This window comes from Cherax quadricarinatus, chromosome 8 (genome assembly GCF_038502225.1).
Source record: "Cherax quadricarinatus isolate ZL_2023a chromosome 8, ASM3850222v1, whole genome shotgun sequence".
NCBI lineage: Eukaryota > Metazoa > Arthropoda > Malacostraca > Decapoda > Parastacidae > Cherax > Cherax quadricarinatus.
Window position 1 is genome coordinate 43,159,222 of NC_091299.1, and position 22,988 is coordinate 43,182,209.

Genomic DNA, 22,988 nt, shown 5'->3' on the forward strand with positions numbered 1-22,988 from the left:
GGTAGGAGTAGATTCGTTTATGAATTAATTTTTCGAAGATTTTTGAGAGAGGGTGTAAGTTGGATATTGGCCTATAGTTATTCAATTCTCTTTGGTCTCCTCCTTTGTGGATGGGGGTGACCCTTGCTATTTTGAGTACTGTAGGGAAGGTGGAGGATTCAATGGATTTGTTAAAGAGTGTTGCAATGATTGGAGATAGCACTAGTGACACTTTTTTGTATATAAAGGGTGGTAAGGTACTTAAATCTCCTGCCTTGTTTTTTAGTGCATTGATAATAAGGGAGACTTCGTATGGGTTAGTCGGAGCTAGGAACAGTGTGTTCGGGTAGTTGCCAGTGAGGTAGTCATTTGGTGGGGTATCTGAGCTTGGGATTTTATTGGCAAGGTTTTGTCCTATAGTGGAGAAGAAATCATTGAGTCTGTTTGCTGTTTCTGTTGGTGGGAGTTGGGGTTCATCTGATTTTGCTAATTTTATTTCGCTATTTCGTGATATCTTTTTTGTTCCCAGAATTTCTGATAGGGTTTTCCAGGTCTTTTTTATATCACCTCGTAAGTTGGATAATCTGTTCTCATAATACAATTTTTTTGCCCTTCTTATCAGGCTGGTTAGGATTGACGAGTAACGTTTTGTTTGGTCTCTGGTTATGTGACCCATTCTGTACTGTTTTTCATATTGGTGTTTTGTATTTATGGATTTGAGAATGCTGGGTGTTAGCCAGGGACTGTTCAGTCTCTTTGCTGTCATCTGTTTAGTTTTTTTAGGGCAGTGCTTGTTATAGAGGTATTGGGTCTTTTTTAGAAAATTATTAATACATTCGTCAATATCTGTATAGATTTCTAGCTCAGTGTGCCAATCAATGTTTGCTACTACTGTTGTGAAGTTATTAATGGCTGCCTCATTGTGAAGTCTGAAGGTGACTTTAGTAGTGTCTTGGGGTAGTTTACCAAGAGTTGTTATGAGGAAAGTAGGGTAGTGGTCTGTGGTATTATCTGTAATTATGCCTGATTTTAAAGGGGATATGGTGTTGGTCCAGATGTGGTCAAGTAGGGAAACACTAGTCTCTGTAACTCTTGTAGGTTTTGTTACTGTTGGTAGTAACATACAGTTACTCATTGTGTTTGTGAATTCAGTAACGTGTGGGTCCTGGTCTTGCAGGAGATTTATATTGAAGTCACCTGAGAGTAGTAAGTGATCTTTGTTCATGCGTGCATCAGTTATCATACTTCCTAGATTTTGACTAAATTGGCTAATGTTTGACTGTGGAACTCTGTAGATGTTTATCAATGTGAGAGGTTTTTGTAGGTATTTGGATTTGAATTTAGCTATTATATATTCCCCATGTTCATCCCTTGTGCAAGTATTAGTGATACATTCTAGTTGGTCTGAGTAGTATATGGCTGTGCCACCCCCTTGTTGGTCTGGCCTACAGTTGTGTATGGCTGTGTAACCAGGAATGGCATAGACATCTGTACTATCAGGCTTTAGCCAGGTTTCAGTTAGTGTAATGATGGACATATTGGCATGTAAGGAATTTAGTAATGCTATGAGGTCATCGTAATGCTTGCTTAAAGATCTGATATTGTAGTTAAAGATAGTTATGTTGTTGTTGGCACTGAGAAGTGCCTTTGATTGTTCTGCAGTGTAGTAATTACAGTAACTGTTTGATTCATTTAAGTCATTAAATAAGAGGTTGGTATCAGGATCAATGCTTGTAATCATAAGATTTGTAGTGAATCTATAGTTAGAGTTAAGTATAAAACAAAGTAAATAGTCTTAAGCTAAAAAAAAGAGCACCTGAATTATTTAACAAATGTAAAATAATGAGCTAAGGGACTAATACAAATAAAGTGATGATCATATAATAGAGCTTGGGAATATGATAGTAGGTAGTACTATAAAGGTAATTTTTTTTAAAGTTAGAATTATAGTTTAAAATTATAATAAAAAGGGACTAATATAGGTTGTGGTGAACAATAAAGTGGTAATCAAATAAATGAGCTTTGGAATATAATGGCAAAATTGTGAACTTATTCTACTTTAGCACCTGAGAATAGCACCTTGATTATTTTAACAATTGTGGATATATAAACTAGGATAGTTATATAAAGCTAAAATAAAGGAGAAAATATATAAGGGACTAAAATTAAGAAATGGTAAGCAAAGTTAAATGGACAGATGGTAGGAATTATAATATAAACTTATAATATAAAAATACAATTTGAAATGGTACTTGCAATTGCACTAGAGTCTGGTATAGGTTGTTGACAAGATCAAGATTATAACTATAGATTTAAATTGACAAAATAAAATTCACAATTAAAGTACCAAAAGAATAATAGTAAAAAATCACAATGGTAATGTCTTGGTTATAATATGATAGTAAGATGGTAGACAGGTACACAGGTACAAAGGATAATATAAAGGTTGGGGTTGAATATAAAAACTTGAAAATTTGGCAACAAAATGTTATGGGAAGTATAAAATAATGTTTAATGTACAAAAGTAAAATTGACTGGTAGTAAATATGGTGTTTAATAAAATTTTAGTAAGTAATAATGATTACAAAAAAGTGAAAAAGTAATGTTTATTTCATTCAATATTGCACTGGTAGTTATACTTGAGGTTATATGGCAGTACAAGGTAATTAAGAGTAATCTAGGATAGTAAATGTGGTATTAAAACAGGTAAAGGTAATTAGACAAGTAATGGTTATTAAATGTCAAAAATGTTAAGAGTAAATTGAAATTTTAGTAAAAATGATATTTATTAATTTTAGTAAGTAATATCAATTGATAGTATTTAAAAAAATAAGAGGTAGTAATATGGACAGAGAAAGTATCAATTCAGCTAATGTTCAAGCGAACAATAGTAAATAAGAAAATCACATAAGCTGATTTATGCTTACTAGTAAAATCACAAAATGAGGTAGTTGATTATTTAATTACTAAGAGATTGTACAATGAAATTTGAACAATAATGGAGCAAAACATACACTACACTACGTAGACTTTTAAGTTGGACATTGTTTAGTTATTCTCTGTAAGATTAGTATCCCTGAGAAATCGTGATAGATCATTCTCGTTCGTGATTGTATACAGTTGACCTACATTTGTTTTCCTAACTAGAATTTTCCCATCCCGTGTGAAGCATTGGTGTATTGTGTCATTATTCTCTCGCTTAAGTTTTCTGACTCTATACAGGAGGTTCTGACGTTTTTTGGTAAGACACTCGTTTATGTATACCTCTTTACTTTAATAGATGCAATAATTAAGTCTTTTTTCCTGTCATGTGAGTGGAATCTAAGCATAACACTTTTTCTACCATGGGATCCTAGTAACCTGGCTTCTTTTATTTCAGACTCTGGTACAATAACACTAGTTTGGTCCTTTATGATCTGCAGAGTAATTTCTTTACTGTTTGTTTGGTTCATATCACTGGGAAAAAGTGGACTGTTAACTATTACTGCGTCCGATAGTTTATCTTGCTCAGTTTTATCTTCTTGGAGAGCAAAGTAGTCACTGAACTGGTTATCTAAGTTGTTCTTCCATTGTTTTACTGCTTCTTCAACCTTTGTATTAAGAGATATTATTTGTTGGGTATGGCTATCTATGACTGTTTGGATGGTCTTGTCACAGTTAGTCATTCCTGGTGTTGATAACTTTTGTTCAAGACTGAGGATTTTGTTTTCGAGTTGTGTCATCCTGGTGTCTTGTTTTGTTAGCGTCTCTCGAAGATTCATATTTTCAATAACTAGGTTGGAGATGCATGACTTTAGGGTATCTGGATCGTTGGTCATACCTGAGAGACTACTTGGTAGGTTGAATCCGGGGAAGAGAGGGGAGGATGGGCTGGTGGCAGCCATGTTTGTTGTTATTGTTGTGGTGTCGCCTTGAGTTGTGGTGAGTGGGGTGGTTGCTGGGCCGGCGTCCTCCTGGCTACACTTGTTGAATAGTTGATTTTTCGGTGTTTTCTTGCTGGCCTTGGTGCTGTTTCCTCTTAGATTGCGCCTCATAATACTACAGGAATTGTTGTTGTTAAGAAGAAGTTGTAGTATACAAAGCTTAGGGTTACGTTGTTCGGCTGGCAGCGGGGTGTTGCTTTCGGTTTGTGTGCAGTCTTCCTTTGATCTCTCTTATTTTCGATTTGTAGGTTTCACTGTTGGTAATCTTTGGTCATTCTGGGTGCTACGTTGGGTAGTGCAGTTTTGCTTGTAACTAGGTCATCATAGGAGCATTGGTAGCTCTGGTAGTTGGAGAAAAGTACGGAGCTTGGAAATCGCTGCTGCCGCTGCCGCAATGTCCTCTGAATGAGATTGATGGATTGTTTATATGGTCTTGCTGCTGTCCTCTGCACAGATGATCGTAGAATTGCTCTTAAATCGAAGATAGACTTCACACAGGAGGCTTTTAACGGTGGCGCGAAACACAATCTAGCTCTTGACCCCCTATGTGGTCCTTAAAATATGGTGCTACAACCCTTAGTAGTGTACCAAAACAATGGTAGAGGTTGGGCGAGTGGGTTAATGGCTGAACGAGGCGTCTGAGACCGGCAATGGTGACACACGTGATCGTGAGTGGTTGGGCTTATGGTTTGAACGTCGTAAGCCTCACTGAGAACACCCACACTGCCACGAAGATAATTCTAAGCCGGCTGGCTTAAAATAAACCCACGAAATACTACAACACCACAAGGATGAAAAAGAGCACACAGAATGCTTGGAGCTTGAATCACAAGCGATGAAGACTACTCACGTGGCTTGCTTGAGTACTGGGGTAAGACACCTGGGTTAGTTGCTAGCTGGCTTATCTTAACCCTTCACACAGAATAGCTTGATAACTCCACACGATGAGCACAGCAGGGGTGGAAGCTGGCTTGGCAGGCAAAATAATTGGATGGAGTAGACTAGGCTCGACTGGACTCGGTTGTTCTGACTCCCCCACCACAGACTGGAAGCTGGCTTATTTTGCAAACTCGGGTCAACCCCTCGGGAGTGATGCAAATAAGCAGATAAACACTAATACAAAGAGACTGACCAGTGAATAATGTAGAAGCTGGTAGAGTAGCTGGCTTGAGGTAGCTGACTTGAGGTAGCTGGCTGGGTGAATCTCGGTAGGCCTACTGATGACACGAAATGGCCGTCTTGCTGGTCGAAAATTTATCTCCAGAAATCGCTGTAATCGTCAGAATTACAGGCCCTCCGCTGGCACCATTTATCGTAAGGGGTTCTTAAATGGAGATATCGCAGGTTGAAAGTAGACACACTTGTAGGATGGTAACTATATTGTCAGACTGAGATGAGGGATGGAGCCCCAGCTGCCTTGCCTGTCTACGCCTGGATGGTCTGCCGCCGAGTGAGACCGGGACAGAGGGATGAGCCTCCACGTGTGCATCCCGTGACGTCACACAAAGCCACAGGCCTACAAGGGGTCTCGTGTCTAAAGCACATGGATGATACTACTATGCTATGCTATATCATACAGGGAATACAGGGATCAGCAACTATGCTGACAGTAGATCCACGTGGCTTCATCCACACCCCACATGGCGTCGGGATACACATGGTGTCGTGATCTACATGGCATGCTGATCCACGTGGCTTGCAGATTCACATGGCTTGCTGATCCACGTGGCTTGCTGATCCACGTGGCTTGCTGATCCACGTGGCTTGTTGATCCACGTGGCTTCAAGTGGCCTCGGGCACTCGGATACACAGCACTGGCAATGACTTCACACGGAAAACAGCAGAAACACAGCAGAGGGAGTGGGCAGTGGTGAGCATATGGTAGGCTGGTGAGGTGTGAGTGGGACGAGCATGGGCAAGGTGAGGAACGGCCACTTCCTCCTCCTCCTCTCCCACCCACAAATATCATGTGGGAGTTCGAACACGTGGATAGGGTAAAGTAATACTCACGTAGGCTGGAAGTACGTATAATTACGGATAATGTGGGTAGCGCCCAAACAGCTGTACCTGTCTCCTTGCTCACTCTCATATGACTGACTGGCCTTCCACAGTACCCATATGTGAGGGGGTCTTTGAATACTGCTGTGGTCAGCACAATATGAATACAGACAGTGATTCAGGCAGAGACGGTTGGTAGTGAGTCATCTACTGGTACACTGGTTACTGGTAACTGGTTACTACTACTGAGAGCTCGGCGACGCTAACGTATGTCGTCCCGACATACAACTAATACAAACTAGAGATGGCAGGTATACGGCTTGGGCTGATTCTATACAATGTCTAAGTACACAACAATTGAACATTATAACATACATAAGTAGAACATTGGAATGGAAGCTTACGTAACTGAAACTGTAATGCAATACAAGGTATAATATAGCACAACTCATCGAATGAAACTCAACGTTGGGATTACACAGTGGAAGTGATAAAAAAAATTTGATCAATCGATCTGTATTCATGTGATCTACGGATTCTGAGGAAGGAATATATACAAAGAAAGAGTGTTTAACAGAAAGACAGATTCGGTGCACTCAAATCTAGACTGTTAACTCTCAGAATTCGGAGAGAACGTGAACACAAAAAAAAATTCTTGAATACTGATAAGTTGATACTCTAATTATTCATCTATACAGGTTATTTACATTTAACCCCAACTCTGCTAGGGTAAGATTGACATATGCAGAATGGATGTCATCTCTGGCAGCGGTGGGATTGAACTCTTGGATAGTCAAGGTCCATCTGGCTAACCTTCCAGTAGGTTGTTTGTTCTGGAATAAAGGTATCAGTTCTTTCTTACTGGAGGAATGAACAAACTCGGTGGAGTAGATGACTCCCCCCGGTTGAAAAAATTGACGTTATAACATGCAATATGAGCAAGGGAGAACGAATCTACTATCTCAAACTGCAAGCACAGGAGAAAAGAAATGAACACGGTGAACAATGCTGATATTCAATCTGAGTTGCACACAGTGACACGAGGTATCAGCTATAAACTTCACTTACAAACGTTAACAACGTGGAAGTTACTCGAGAAATAACTTCTTACAATGCACTGATTACTGTCAACTAGGATGGGATCACCATCTGGAACATACAACAGACACTCTAGTGAGAACACTAGCTGTAACAGAGACGTCTTTCTGCAGACAGCATGTCACATCAACAAGAGATGGCATTACTAGTTGCAAGTAATCGTTTTCTGATAAGGCATCCCGTGGAGAAACTACTACTCGAACTAGCAGTCATTGCAGGGATAGGCTGTGCACTCAAGGCAGTCTGGGTGTCCCCGGACACTTGAGGCAACGGAACACTATCCTGCAAGTCTGAAGGTGTAGGTGGAACAGATGGGAGTGACAGAATTACTAGTGCCTGACCGCTCGGCTACATTAATAAGTAATTCACGGATCTATAGGAACTTAATCTGAACTTCACATTTCGCAGCACTTTAACAAATCTCAGATACAAGCTGTGAGAACAAACACATTGCTCAAGGGCTAGGTATTGTCTTTCAGTCAGTAAGGGAATGTTGGTACTGTGGACTGATTCATATTGACTTTGACTGGCATGATACACTAAGTGAACATTCAGAAGTGACTGGGACATGATCTCAGTGAACTTACTCAAGGACATAAAGCAAAAAAAATAGAGAAATGACACAGTAAGCTTAAGTGGAAGAAAATGCTTAACAATTCTGCATAAGTAATAAAAAAATGTCTAAGATACACTGCAAGAGGAAGGACAACTCAATGTGAAGGACTATTGGCCAAGGAAAAAAAAAATTACATAGAAATATACAAGTGAAAATATTACTGGAGACTGAATTAAATGCAAAATGAGCTGTCTTTACTCTTGCTAATAAAGGAATTAACTAATAAAATTTTAAATCAATGTAAAAAGTATAAAATAAAATTACTAAATTGTATGCAATGGGAGATAACTGGGAAATTTAAATATTTTCTAAGAATGCATAAACAAAATTAAAATATAATGCCAAGATAACATCAGGAAAATTAATAAAATGAAAAAAACAAGATGCAATAATGAACTGAGAATAATAATGCATAAAAATATCAATAAAAGAAAATAATTCACTGCAGAACAAGTGCAACAAAATAAAGTGTAGAAATAATCACTGCAATAATAAAGTTTCACTGGGAAAACTCAGGTTAAATAATGAAATAAAAATATGAAGAAAAACTGATTGAACACTTTAACTCTTAATTGTAAATTAGACAAAACAATTTACTCAGAGTAAAGAAAACACTTTACGTTAAAAAGAAATTGAAATTACATCAAGAGTGAATTTGTTCAAAGAAATATAAAAATATGAATAAAAATAAAACAAAGGAACAAAACAAAAGTTTAACACTTACAAGTGGCAGGGCACACAACACTTAATCACGTATTCATTATTTTAGTATATTCTTACAACAAAATCTTGCTGTGACTGATACGACAAAAATTTGCTGGCAAAAATAATGGTACACAAGTCTGCGAAAAAAATTAGAGGAATGAGACACTGCTGGCATACGAAAAAAAGACACACTCTATATAGAAATAAATGGATAATTTGGTATACTGGGGTGAATATCACTGCATGAAATACAATGACAATTACTGGAGAATACAATGCTGAAAGAATACAAAAAAAAATGAATCACTTCACACAGAGTGACTGGTACACTACACAATAATACTTACTACAGACAGAGAGTAGCATAAAAAAAAACACAGATAAAAAAATATAAGATGAGCGAAAACACTGAAAAATATTGCAAAAATAGCGAGTCAAAGAAACACTGAGTCTACACTGAAAACACAAGGTTTAGAGTACACAAGAAATTCACTATAAATGTCTCTCACACGCAAATGTCTTTAAATGCAAGAAAAATGTCTCTAAACAGAAAATTATGGAGTCTGGAGTAGTCGACGGTGATGCCTGGTGATGAGGAAGGTTGTCCTGCGCGGTGATGACGCCGACACTCACACTGTTGTCGTGAAGAAATGCGCTTTCTCTGTGAACTCGCATAACTGGCTTTATCGTTGGCGCTCAGTTACAATCTTGACCAATTATGTGAGCCAAAACAGTATTAGGACCCGGTACAAGGGTGCAAACAACCACAGGTAGATGAGGTGGGTGGTGGTGGTGGTGTTGGTGTGAGTAGAGTGGTGGTGGGTGTGACTCTCACTGGCACTCACTGGCGCGCACTCCACTCACTACCCATGAAGGTGGCTTGATAAGCCACTATGCCACAGGGATGGTGAAAACCACTCTTAGCATCCAACAGGGAGCACAAAGCGATATATAAGACAATACTTCAGAGGATGCGTGGCTTACTTCTCTCTCTCAGCTGGGTTAGAAGCTGGGTTGACTGACTGGCTTAACCCACGAGAATGGCTGACTGGAAGACGTGTAACGATGCACACAGCACGGAGGAGCAGGTGGATGACAGGAGACAGGCTGGATGATAGGCTGACTGGCGTACACTTCCACAGTCTGGCTTACTGACTGGCTTAATTGCAAAATCCGGGTCAACCCCTCGGAGATTGAAGCAATTAGCACACGAACTAAGCCAGGAAGCTTGAAACGGCTGCAACAGGCTTGCAGGCTACAGGGTGGAGGTTGTGAGGGGAGCGAGTAGCTGGTGGGTGAGACGGTTCACCTTTGACCCTGCCGGCTACTCACAAACAGTCTTCTAACGTCTTGAATTACCCGTAAAAACTTAAATCCACCTCCACACCGGTGCCACCATTTATCATGTGGGAGTTCGAACACGTGGATAGGGTAAAGTAATACTCACGTAGGCTGGAAGTACGTATAATTACGGATAATGTGGGTAGCGCCCAAACAGCCGTACCTATCTCCTTGCTCACTCTCGTATGACTGACTGGCCTCCCACAGTACCCATATGTGAGGGGGTCTTTGAATACTGCTGTGGTCAGCACAATATGAATACAGACAGTGACTCAGGCAGAGACGGTTGGTAGTGAGTCATCTACTGGTACACTGGTTACTGGTAACTGGTTACTACTACTGAGACAAACACAAGGAGACACACTGGACACATAAATCACCACAAAACTCACCTCTGGCTTGCTGAAACAACTGTGCTGAGCTGAACAACAACAGCAACATACAAGTGATGCTGAACACGTGACTTGAAAAACAGCGTGGGACGCTGTAGCGTGGGGTCACTTACAATTCTCGAAGAAATTAGGCAAATTTCGGCTAGATCCTGCTTGTACCTGTGTCTGGATGCTGAAACATGCAGAAACGACATCAGGATAACTCGTTGAGAGACGGATGCTTCTTGTATAGGGTGATAAAGTGAAGATGACTTCATCCTATTTCCTTCCTCTCTCCGGGTAAACACAACTGCTGTGACCACTGCTTCCCACCAATGTTTAATGAGATTATTAGGTGATTCTGGTAGCGGGTGCATGAATGATACGTCTTCGGAGGCTTCTTTACTTTATTTGCAAATGTCGTGGTGGGTACACAGGCTTGTGTGTTGTGTGCCCATGGCTCGGGAGGGCCATACCCACGAGGGAGAGAGCTAGTAGGCTTTGTGTCTTGCTTCTAGGCCACTGAGTGAGTGTGAGAGTGGGACCAGCGTCCCACTGACCTTGGGCAAGCCTAGAGGGCAGCACCTTAGTGCCGCGAAATATGAACTAAGCTGGCAGACAACATAGGCTGTCTGTGCAGACAGTACAGGCTGTCTACATTACAAATGAATTCCATTTTGATTTTTTATTCACGTAATGAGCTTTTATTCAAACCAAAAAATAGAAGATTTATTGTTATGCAATATTGTAATAATTGTACACAATAAATAATATCACCACATTTGTTAATGTATATTAGACCCACCAGCTGGCGTGTATTAGATGTGTGAGGTCATTTGTTTACTCTTGAACATCGGCAAAAGTGAAATATTTCTGCGTCTTTGAGCTCAGTTTCAAGTGATTTCCATTACTAAAACCAATCAAAATCTTCTCTATTTCTGTAATGTATCTTCCATTCTATCAAATGAGACCAAGAAATCGCAAACACAACTATAAAAAACATACAAAAAACACTACAAGGTTGCTGTTTTAATCAAAAATTATGGTCTCAGTTTTTTCTCTCATTATGCACTGTGTGCTGCAGGATTTGTTTTATGGGGTGCACACATACCACATAGATGTATTCTCTCATATCTAGGCCCAAATTTACTGCTCACAGCTTATCAGAGTGAGCTGAGCTCATGGCATAGATCTACGATTTGGACCCTCAACGTATAGCCATAGATATACGGCATGGACCCTGAAAGGGTTAATGCTACACTTTATCGCTGGCTTGCCCTATAGCCTTTATCGACTTGTGCTGCTTTAGTATAGTACATATCATAGAATCACTGAAGAAGGCACATTCTCCCCTCTCTCTTCCTCCTCCACTTTGGTACTGTGCTGTGATTTCTTTCTTTAATTCTATCATGTTGCTCACTTTCTTTACCAAAGGAGTGGCACTGGGAGCTTTCTTTGGGCCCATGGTGGCTTATTTAGTAGTCACACACAATAAACGAGTGCCAAAAACAACAGATTACATACGTATTAGGAAATGTTTCAGTGTGACTTTGCAGGATATGTTCACTCACCGAGAAACAACATGACACTGCCTGAGAATGTGTGTGCAAGGCAGCTTTGTGTGCACGCTGGGCACTGGACAGGTTCCATACCATCGATGAAAACGGAACCAATATTTTGACAAAAAAACTTGGCAAAAATGGAAATCGGTGATAACGGAGATCGATGAAAAGGGAGGGTGCACTGTACTTGTTTACTGACGACTTGGACTTATGACAAGCTCTCTGACCAGTATGCACTGGTGGGCACAGCTAACCAAAAAGTTAGCTTTGCTAACTGCTAATCTGCTAACTAAAAAATTAACTCCGCTAGCGCTAAATCGCTAAACTGGCGAAAAAATTAGCAGAAGCTAATGCTTAATGCTAACCGCTAACTTTTCCACATGTATTCAGATTTGGTTTAGTTTTTTGGTCTTTTACTTTTACTTTTAAGACTTTTAGAACAGACCTGGAGAGCTTCCTAATAAGATATAGAATGCCAAGGTCATGTGATGATCAAGTGCCACTAGTGTCATAATAGTGATTGTTTAATTTTGTGATGTAATGCGAGTGACCGACAAGGACACACTTGTCGCTGTACTGAAGCCCCATAGCACCCAGACAGATTGAGTTAGTTTATTTGACTGTTTTCTTCATTAGTTTCGGTTACTCATTGTGTTCGTTCATTTTATTCTGTTTCTGTTCATGTTTGCATTTAACTTAATTTAGATTTTGAATTCAATAAACTACAAAGAGGTAGTTGAAAATCATGCTTAAAGTTTAAACCTTGAGGCCAACTTATCGCTGCACCAACAATGCAGTCATACAGGTACACAAATAGTTAAATGAACAAATGAAATCAAACATCAGTTTAAATCCAACATACACTTTATTTACTGTACAAAATGCATAGCATGGGTATCATGCCAAGATCAGATGATGGCTGAGCTGATTACTACTCTGGCTGGGCCTTCTCCATCACTTTGCTGTGATGCTTGTTGCCCTTCATGAGCATCAGCCTCTCAAAGTTTCCATCTGACAGGGTGGCTCTCTTCGCCTTCAAGATATCTTTACCTATAGACTGCAGCACCGGAAGTACAAAATATTGGCTTTTCTCGTATCCCTTGACTTGAGGACAAAATAGTCATCCAGGTGGGGACACGGGTTCTGTGACTCCTGGCCCTCAGCCCGAGCAGCCTCTGCTTCAACCACAGTTGCTGCAGACTCCTCAACAACACCCTCAGGTGAACAGAAATGTCTCCCCTGTTTATAATAAGTGACAACGCACCCTGGTGATCGCTTATACTGTAAGACTATAACAGTGCTGAGGAAAAAGACACTTATGTACAATTCAGGACATTTATTACAGGAAATGTTTCACCACGAGTGGCTTCTTCAGTCCTAATACAGAATTTAAGGCCAGCAAAGGCTGGTTCAAAAGTTCGAGAAACGTAGTGGCATGCACAGTGTTGTAAGGCATGGTGAGGGTGCCAGTTCAGACAAACAAGCGGCTGAAAAATTTGTGAGGGAATTCAAATGTTATGAAGAGGCTGAAAATTCCAACCCCAACAAGTGTTCAATTATGACGAAACAGGCCTGGGGACTTTTTCACCAGTGTTCACAATGTCATCATCATCATCACTACTATTCTCATTCTTATTTGTATTTAAGATCATTTCAACAATTTCACCATTACTCAAGGAGTGCACAACAGGTGCATCATTGTCAATGCTCAGCATTTCTTCAATGTCAGCTTCCTGTAACTTATTTCACTTTCGTCCAATAAACTCTTAGCATAAGTTACGAGATTTGATATCATTTTCTCATCAGCGACATGAAATCTTTCAAAGTCTTCATCTTTAGGTTCATCTACATCAAATGGTATACAATATCAACAGGTTGGTAGGTAAGAGACACAGACAACAGTTAGGCAACTTTATTCCGAAACTTTATTCTGAAACATTACGCCTACACGGGAGGCAAAACATTTCGGAATAAAGTTGCCTAACTGTTACCTTTGTGTCTTACCTACTAACCTGTTGGTATTGTATACCATTTTGATATTCACTCTGTCAGACACTGCAACACAATGGCATCTTGGTACAAGGGATAAAACACCTTCCAACAGTATATAAGTCTTAAGAAGTTTACTCTGTTGCCTAACTGTTGCCTATGTGTCTTACCTACCAACCATAGGTAGGATAATTGATTCAAACGTAGATGTCACAGAACGTGAGGAGGATTTAGACAAACTCAATTCCTGGTCGGAAAAGCTTATTGCTTGGGTAGCATCGAAAATTGGGTTGAGCAAATATTCTGTTAGTGGGATGGATTGTGAAGGACCTGCCTAGTATGGGCCAACAGGCTTACTGCAGTGTTCCGACTTTCTTATGTTCTTAACCCTTTCAGGGTCCGTGCCGTAGATCTATGGCTTTATGTTGAGGGTCCAAACCGTAGATCTATGCCATGAGCTCAGCTCACTCTGATAAGCTGTGAGCGGTAAATTTGGGCCTAGATATGAGAGAATACATCTGTGTGGTATGTGTGCACCACATAAAACAAATCCTGCAGCACACAGTGCATAATGAGAGAAAATAAACCGAGACCATAATTTTCAATTAAAACAACAACTTTGCAGTGTTTTTTGTATGTTTTTATAGTTGTATTTGCAATTTCTTGGTCTCATTTGATAGAATGGAAGATACATTACAGAAATAGAGATGATTTTGATTGGCTTGAAACTGAGCTCAAAGTAGCGGAAATGTTAAATTTTTGCCGATGTTCCAGAGTAAACAAATGACCTCACACGTCTAATACATGCCAGCTGGTGGGTCTATTATATGTTCACAAATGTGCTGATATTAATATTACAATATTGCATGACAGTAAATCTTCTATTTTTTGGTTTGAATAAAAATTCATTATGTGAATTAAAAATCAAAATGGAATTCATTTGTAAAGCCTGAAAAATGTAACTAATGAACAGAGGAAATTTTAGTTTAGTGTCAGGAATGCCTGCATTGTTTATTCTGGACCCTATTTTGAACTTTGCACTAAATTGGCTAAATTACCAATTTCCAATCACTTCATTTTGTAGTTGAAACGGTTGAGTTGGTGATTTCTTGTGCTCAGTCGATAGAATAGAAGTAATACTAGTGAAATAGCTATGAATTTGGTCGACTGGAATAAGGTAATTTGCCTAAAATGGGAGTCAAAGTCGGCAAAATCGCCGATGCATTTATTTATTTATTTAGTAATTTGAGCATACATACAGAGGTACAAAAAAATATAGGTAAGAGCAGCATGCCAAAGCCACTTGTATGCATAGCATTACAGGCTGGCTTAAAATTAACTTAAGATTAACCAAGCAATGATGAAATCAGTGATAAGACATTTTTGTAAACAGATAACTATAAATCACAAATGAGTATTACAAAGAGAGGTCATATGGTTGCATGCATTGCTGTACATTCAGTCAAATGGAGTATTCTGTTAGATTGGGTTTTAGGTTTAACATTTATGTGATATAATTGTGAGAAACATTTAAGATGTACAATTTATAAGGCTCAGTTATTCAGTATTTATTTGGTTTTGGGTGAGTAAGTGATCTTTGAGAAGAGACTTGAATTTATAAACAGGTAGTGTTTCTTTTATATTTACAGGTAATGAATTCCAGATTTTAGGGCCTTTTATGTGCATTGAGTTTTTGTATAGCGTGAGATGGACACGAGGAACATCAAAGAGTGATCTGTGCCTTGTGTTATGGTCATGTGTTCTGTTGAGGTTGGCAAGGAGATGTTTGAGGGGAAGGTTTATATCAGAGTTAAGTGTTCTATGTATGTAATAGGTGCAATAATAAGTATGGATGTTTTGTATGGTGAGTAGGTTGAGTGTTTTGAATATTGGTGGAGTGTGCTGCCTGTAGTGAGAATTTGTTATCATTCTAACTGCAGCCTTTTGTTGGGTAATTAGTGGTCTGAGATGGTTAATTGTTGTTGAGCCCCATGCACAAATTCCATAGGTGAGATAGGGGTAAATAAGAGAGTGATATAGGGCCAGGAGGGCTGACTAGGGGTAAATAAGAGAGTGATATAGGGCCAGGAGGGCTGACTGTGGAGCATAGTACCATATCTTCGATAGTATGCCTACAGTCTTGGAAATTTTCTTAGAAATTTGTTGTATATGTGTATGAAATTTGAGTCCATTATCAAGGTGGATTCCTAAGAATTTTCCCTCTGTTAGCTTTGTGATAGGTGATCCGTTTATCATTATGTTAAGAGAGACATCTGTAGCTCTGTTACCAAACTTAATGAAGTAGGTTTTGTCATTGTTTAGTGTAAGTTTGTTAGTCCTCATCCAGGTAGATATTTTCTGTAATTCGGTATTTACAGTATTGGCTAGCGTGACTGGGCTCGGGTGAGAGAAGACGTATGTAGTGTCATCTGCAAATAGTGTGGGTTTGAGTAATTGCGAAGCATTTGGTAGGTCATTTATGTGTAGGAGAAAGAGAAGAGGGCCAAGGACACTTCCCTGTGGGACACCAACTGTAATTGGTTGTGCGGAAGAGCTTGCCCCATTTGCGTACACATATTGGCTTCTGTTGCTGAGGTATGACTTAAGGTAGTTGAGGGAGTGCCCTCTTATACCATAGTGTGACAATTTTACATGGAGCAATTCATGGTCAACTGTATCAAAAGCTTTATGTAAGTCAATGAAGATCCCCAGTGGGACTTTTTTTTTCTCTATTGCATTGTAGATATGTTCTAGCATGTGTATAATAGCATCATTAGTATTTTTATTAGGCCTGAATCCAAATTGGCAGGGGTTGAGTATGTTTTGGGAGATGAGGTAGGAGTAGATTCGTTTATGAATTAATTTTTCGAAGATTTTTGAGAGAGGGTGTAAATTGGATATTGGCCTATAGTTATTCAACTCTGTTTGGTCTCCTCCTTTATGGATCGGGGTGACCCTTGCTATTTTGAGAACTGTAGGGAAGGTGGAGGATTCAATGGATTTGTTAAAGAGTGTTGCAATGATTGGTGATAGCACTTGTGGCACTTTTTTGTATATAAAGGGTGGCAAGGTATTCAAATCTCCTGCCTTGTTTTTTAGTGCGTTGATAATAAGGGAGACTTTGTATGGGTTAGTCGGAGCTAGGAACAGTGTGTTCGGGTAGTTGCCAGTGAGGTAGTCATTTGGTGGGGTATCTGAGCTTGGGATTTTTTTGGCAAGGTTTTGTCCTATAGTGGAGAAGAAATCATTGAGTCTGTTTGCTATTTCTGTTGGTGGGAATTGGGGTTCATCTGATTTTGCTAATTTTATTTCGCTATTTCGTGATATCTTTTTTGTTCCCAGAATTTCAGATAGGATTTTCCAGGTCTTTTTTATATCACCTTGTAAGTTGGATAATCTGTTCTCATAATAAAATTTTTTTGCCCTTCTTATCAGGCTGGTTAGGATTGACGAGTAATGTTTTGTTTGGTCTCTGGTTATGTGACCCATTCTGTACTGTTTTTCATATCGGTGTTTTGTATTTATGGATTTGAGAAAGCTGGGTGTTAGCCAGGGACTGTTCATAAATATCGTTGACACATCAAAATTAGCAAGAGCATAATTTCATCAATTTTCCATCAAATTTCATACTTTTTGTTTTATTACCTTCAGAAAAAGATTCTCTAGCATTTCTGGACCCTGAAAGAGTTAAGTGAATGTGACCTGACCTGACTAGGTACTGGAATAAATTCTTCGATAGCTTTGGGTAGTGGTGGTTTTGATAAGCACCTGCCTTGTATGGGCCAGTAGGCCTTCTGCAGTGTTCCTCCATTCTTATGTTCTTATATTCTATTTACTCATGTGCAAGTCCCACTCAAATCCAACCCTCTCTCACTCATGTGTTTTATCCAACCTAATATGTTTATCCAACCTAACATGTTTATCCAACCAAGGAAGGAGCACGGCATCGGACCTAGTAGCACAAACTAGTCAGGTCTAGGCTAGGCTAGATACACAAATAACCCGCACATAAAAGAGAGAAGCTTACGACGACATTTCGGTCCGACTTGGACCATTGACAAAGTCACACTAACAGAGGTGGAGCAGGACGGCTATATATAGGCAGGAAGAGGTGGTAGTAGTAGTAGTAGTAGTACAAGAATTGTATATAATACCGGCTGTCTTTGTTGTGGACGTTTCGCCATCCAGTGGCTGGCTGGATGGCGAAGCGTCTACGATGGGGATGCCCGGGTGTTGTGCATGTGTCTTAATTTCATCCTGTCGGTATTATATACAATTCTTGTACTACTACTACTACTACTACCACCTCTTCCTGCCTATATATAGCCGTCCTGCTCCACCTCTGTTAGTGTGACTTTGTCAATGGTCCAAGTCGGACCGAAACGTCGTCGTAAGCTTCTCTCTTTTATGTGCGGGTTATTTGTGTATTGTTCCAGTCACGGTATTGTGCCTTTTTGTTATTTATTCTAGGCTAGATATTTTTAGCACGCAATTTACATCCCCTATATTAATTCCTGTTTTCTATTTATACACCTCCGTGAAAAAACTTTGGTTTTCGGAACTCTTTGAATTTCAGAATTTTGGATAAAGGGATGGGGACTGTATTACAATGGTGTTCAAGGCAGTCTGCATACCTCATAGAATATTTTTGTTTCTCCTAAGAATTCATTGCAAAATAGTATAATTTTTATTTTGTCCTTTCTGTTATCTTTAAAGATGACAGCTTCAAATGTCATCATGATTTACATGCAAGGTTTTAAATGTATTTTGTAAATTTAATATCATACCTACTCCTAGCGTATGAGTTTTAAATTGAAGTTTCTCTCAATATGAGCACTTATTAATTTTTCAAGGTTTGAAATTTCCTGTACATTATCCATACAAGTTCATGGGACATTGTGTTCCTAGAGATCCTGTAAACTAAAAGAAATAATAATCAACTGTAGAGAAAGCTGTAGTCAGAAAAACCTTTTATTAAGTGAAACTATTTGCTAGTTACCCTTAGTAAAAACGTTGGGTAATAGAAATACCCAAATATAGCAGCCCAGAAATCTGTTGATTTGTATACAGGTTTCATTCATTCTTATTTACTAGAGTTCTAATTGTATAACATTTTGCAGGTACAAGGGTACTAATCCTTGAAAAAAGCAATGATGGGTGGTGGCGAGGTCACTACAACAACTTGGTTGGATGGTTTCCTTCAAACTACACCAGTGAAGAACCCACGGAGGAGGATCACACATACACTATGGCAGAGAATGTGCTTGATGTTGTTGTTGCATTGTACTCTTTTACTGCGCAAAATGAACACGAACTATCTTTCACGAAAGGCGAGAGGATGGAAGTTCTTGATCGACCACCCTCTGATCCAGAATGGTACAGGGCCCGGAACACCCAAGGACAGGTACAGGTGTTTCTAAATGAGTTGAGCATAGATATGTAAATTAGGGTAAAAGACCTAAATCAGTTCTTGTATAATTAAAGCATTGAAATACTGTAAATGAACATTTGGAAACCAGCAAAGGTTATTATGTTTGGTATAGCATCCTAGTTACACAGTATCTGCAGGAGAGGGAGGAAATGTAAGTTAAATCTTACAGTCAAAAAGTACTATACAGTAAATCCTCCCCCTAACAGACCTTCATTTAATGGACTTTGGAAATACAGGACACTGATCTTTATTCATTGGAAACAATGGATAAAAACTGTTGGGTGCAGAATTGTTCATTATTGCTACAATCACAGCAAAACATGCACTTCTTTATCAAGCACAAGTGTCATTACTGGCCACCTGGTTTCCAAAGTTAATCTGTTGTATATAGGGTTTACTCTAGTTTATTTTTTATTTTTTACTTTTTCCATTTCTAATTGATATGATGTGCTACTTGAAGGTACTCATTGCAAAAGAATGTTCTGTTTGTAGTTTAAAGTTTCTATCACTGTTAATTACTCCTGTTTCTGATATAAATCTTTTTTCGATAAACAGGCCGTATCCCACCAAGGCAGGGTGGGCCAAAAAGAAAAATAAGAGTTTATCTTCTTAAATTTAGTAACATATATAGGAGAAGGGGTTACTAGTTCCTTGCTCCCAGCATTTTAGTCGCCTCGTACGACACTCATGGCTTATAGAGGAAGAATTCTGTTCCACTTACCTATGGATACCTGATATAAATCTTTCTCTCTTTCAACACACTGGCCGTATCCCACCTAGGCGGGGTGGCCCAAAAGGAAAAACGAAAGTTTCTCCTTTTACATTTAGTAATATATATAGGAGAAGGGATTTATAGATGGGGTTGTAAGAGAAGTAAATGCGAGGGTCTTGGCAAGAGGCGTGGAGTTAAAAGATAAAGAATCACACACAAAGTGGGAGTTGTCACAGCTGCTCTTTGCTGATGACACTGTGCTCTTGGGAGATTCTGAAGAGAAGTTGCAGAGATTGGTGGATGAATTTGGTAGGGTGTGCAAAAGAAGAAAATTAAAGGTGAATACAGGAAAGAGTAAGGTTATGAGGATAACAAAAAGATTAGGTGATGAAAGATTGAATATCAGATTGGAGGGAGAGAGTATGGAGGAGGTGAACGTATTCAGATATTTGGGAGTGGACGTGTCAGCGGATGGGTCTATGAAAGATGAGGTGAATCATAGAATTGATGAGGGAAAAAGAGTGAGTGGTGCACTTAGGAGTCTGTGGAGACAAAGAACTTTGTCCTTGGAGGCAAAGAGGGGAATGTATGAGAGTATAGTTTTACCAACGCTCTTATATGGGTGTGAAGCGTGGGTGATGAATGTTGCAGCGAGGAGAAGGCTGGAGGCAGTGGAGATGTCATGTCTGAGGGCAATGTGTGGTGTGAATATAATGCAGAGAATTCGTAGTTTGGAAGTTAGGAGGAGGTGCGGGATTACCAAAACTGTTGTCCAGAGGGCTGAGGAAGGGTTGTTGAGGTGGTTCGGACATGTAGAGAGAATGGAGCGAAACAGAATGACTTCAAGAGTGTATCAGTCTGTAGTGGAAGGAAGGCGGGGTAGGGGTCGGCCTAGGAAGGGTTGGAGGGAGGGGGTAAAGGAGGTTTTGTGTGCGAGGGGCTTGGACTTCCAGCAGGCATGCGTGAGCGTGTTTGATAGGAGTGAATGGAGACAAATGGTTTTTAATACTTGACGTGCTGTTGGAGTGTGAGCAAAGTAACATTTATGAAGGGATTCAGGGAAACCGGCAGGCCGGACTTGAGTCCTGGAGATGGGAAGTACAGTGCCTGCACTCTGAAGGAGGGGTGTTAATGTTGCAGTTTAAAAACTGTAGTGTAAAGCACCCTTCTGGCAAGACAGTGATGGAGTGAATGATGGTGAAAGTTTTTCTTTTTCGGGCCACCCTGCCTTGGTGGGAATCGGCCGGTGTGATAATAAAATAATAAAATAAAATATAGGAGAAGGGATTACTAGCCCCTTGCTCCTGGCATTTTAGTTGCCTCTTACAACAGCATGGCTTGCAGAGAAAGAATTCTGTTCCACTTCCTCGTGGAGATAACAGGAAATAAACAAGAACAAGAACTAGTAAGAAAAAGAAGAAAACCCAGAGGGGTGTGTATATATATGCTTATAGATGTATGTATAGTGTGACCTAAGTGTAAGTAGAAGTAGCAAGACGTACCTGAAATCTTGCATGTTCGTGAGACAGAAAAGACGCCAGCAATCCTACCATCATGTAAAACAATTACAGGCTTTCGTTTTACACTCACTTGGCAGGACGGTAGTACCTCTCTGGGCGGTTGCTGTTTACCAACCTACTCCCTATAATAATATATATACAGTGGAACCTCAAATTTCAAACGTATCACTTACCGAACTCTTTGAAAATAGAACGCTTTTTTCGAACCAGCTTTGTCCCTATTATCGAACTCGCCCCTGTTTTTGAACCACCGGGTACCAGACCTGTCTGGCAGCCCACTCTGTCTGCGTCCCCACGCAGGCGCCGTGAGCCAGTCTGATTTTGTTGATGCTTGAGTGAACACTAACCTGTGCTCTCATTCAAACATTTTACGATTATTTCATTGTGTTTAGTGCTTATGGGACTGTGAAATAAGCTACAATGAGCCCAAAGAAACTTGCTAGTGGTACCCCTGTGGTAAAGAAAGTGAGAAACACCATAGATGTGAAGAAGGAAATAATACAGAAGTGTAATGATGTCCAAATGTTTGTGGAGAAGTATCACCCTGAGCAAGCTGAAACAAGCCATCTTTGCAACAAGTTCAGTGACAGAACCATGTCCCATTTTAGAGAAATCTTAGAGGCACCAGAAACAGAGGACTGTGGACAGTTATTTTGTGAGACAGGGGTCCAGTGACTCTGAAGTTGGTCCTAGTGGCATTAAAAGACAGAGAAGGGAAGTAACCCCAGAGAGGGCTTTGATGCCTAAAGTCCTCATGGAGGGGGATTCTCCTTCCAAACACTAACCCCAACTCCCTCTCTCCTCCTCCCTATCTTCCAGATACCATCACCAATCTTCAATAAAGGTAAGTAAAATGTTATTTTATATGTTTATTTTAATTTATTAATACATAATTGAACACTATATTTGTTGTGTGTATGTAAAACTATAATTAATCTCTATAAAATGTATTCTTTTGCGAATATTTTTGGGTTTCTGGAACGGATTAATTATTTCCATTATTTCTTATGGGAAATATTACTTTGCTTTTCAGACTTTTCAAATTTAGAACTAGCTCCTGGAACAGATTAAGTTTGATATTTGAGGTTCCACTGTATATATATACAGTGGACCCTCGACATTCGATACTAATCCGTTCCTGAGAACTATCGAATGTGGAAAATATCGGAAGTCGAATTAGTTTTCCCCATAAGAAATAATGGAATTCAAATTAATCCCTGTAAGAAACCCAAAAGTATGAAAAATTAAGTTTAATGCAATAGAATAATTACAATAATAACAGTAACAATAGAATAATAACAATAGAATAATTGACACTTAACTTTAATGAAGATCTGGTGATGATTGATGGGATGGGAGGAGGGGAGAGTGTCGAAGTTGTTACTGTTTAGAAGGGGAATCCCTTTCCGTTAGGACTTGAGGTAGCAAGTCCTTTTCCGGGGTTACTTCCCTTCTTCTTTTAATGCTACTAGGACCAGCTTGAGAGTCACTGGACCTCTGTCGCCATTCCTTTAAGATTTGTCTAAAATGGGCCATAACATTGTCATTGTAATAGTCACCAGCACGGCTTGCAATAACTGTGTTAGGGTGATTTTCATCCATAAAGGTTTGTAGTTCAACCCACTTTGCACACATTTCCTTGATTTTTGAAGTAGGCACAATGGAGTCCACAACTGGCATAGGCTTCTCAGGGTTAGCCCCAAACCCTTCAAAATCTTTCTTAATTTCCATGCCAATTCTCAC

The 22,988-nt window shown here is 39.5% G+C and overlaps 1 protein-coding gene across 3 annotated transcripts in view; it reads left to right on the forward strand.

Moving 5' to 3' along the window:
* Positions 1-22,988, forward strand: part of LOC138852418 (SH2/SH3 adapter protein dreadlocks-like) — a 321,195-nt gene that overhangs the window by 203,280 nt on the left and 94,927 nt on the right. For all 3 annotated transcript variants that reach the window (XM_070083041.1, XM_070083042.1, XM_070083040.1), the window contains one exon: positions 18,703-18,986. In XM_070083041.1, coding sequence (XP_069939142.1) covers positions 18,703-18,986 — 284 coding nt within the window. The remainder of the gene's footprint in view (positions 1-18,702; positions 18,987-22,988) is intronic.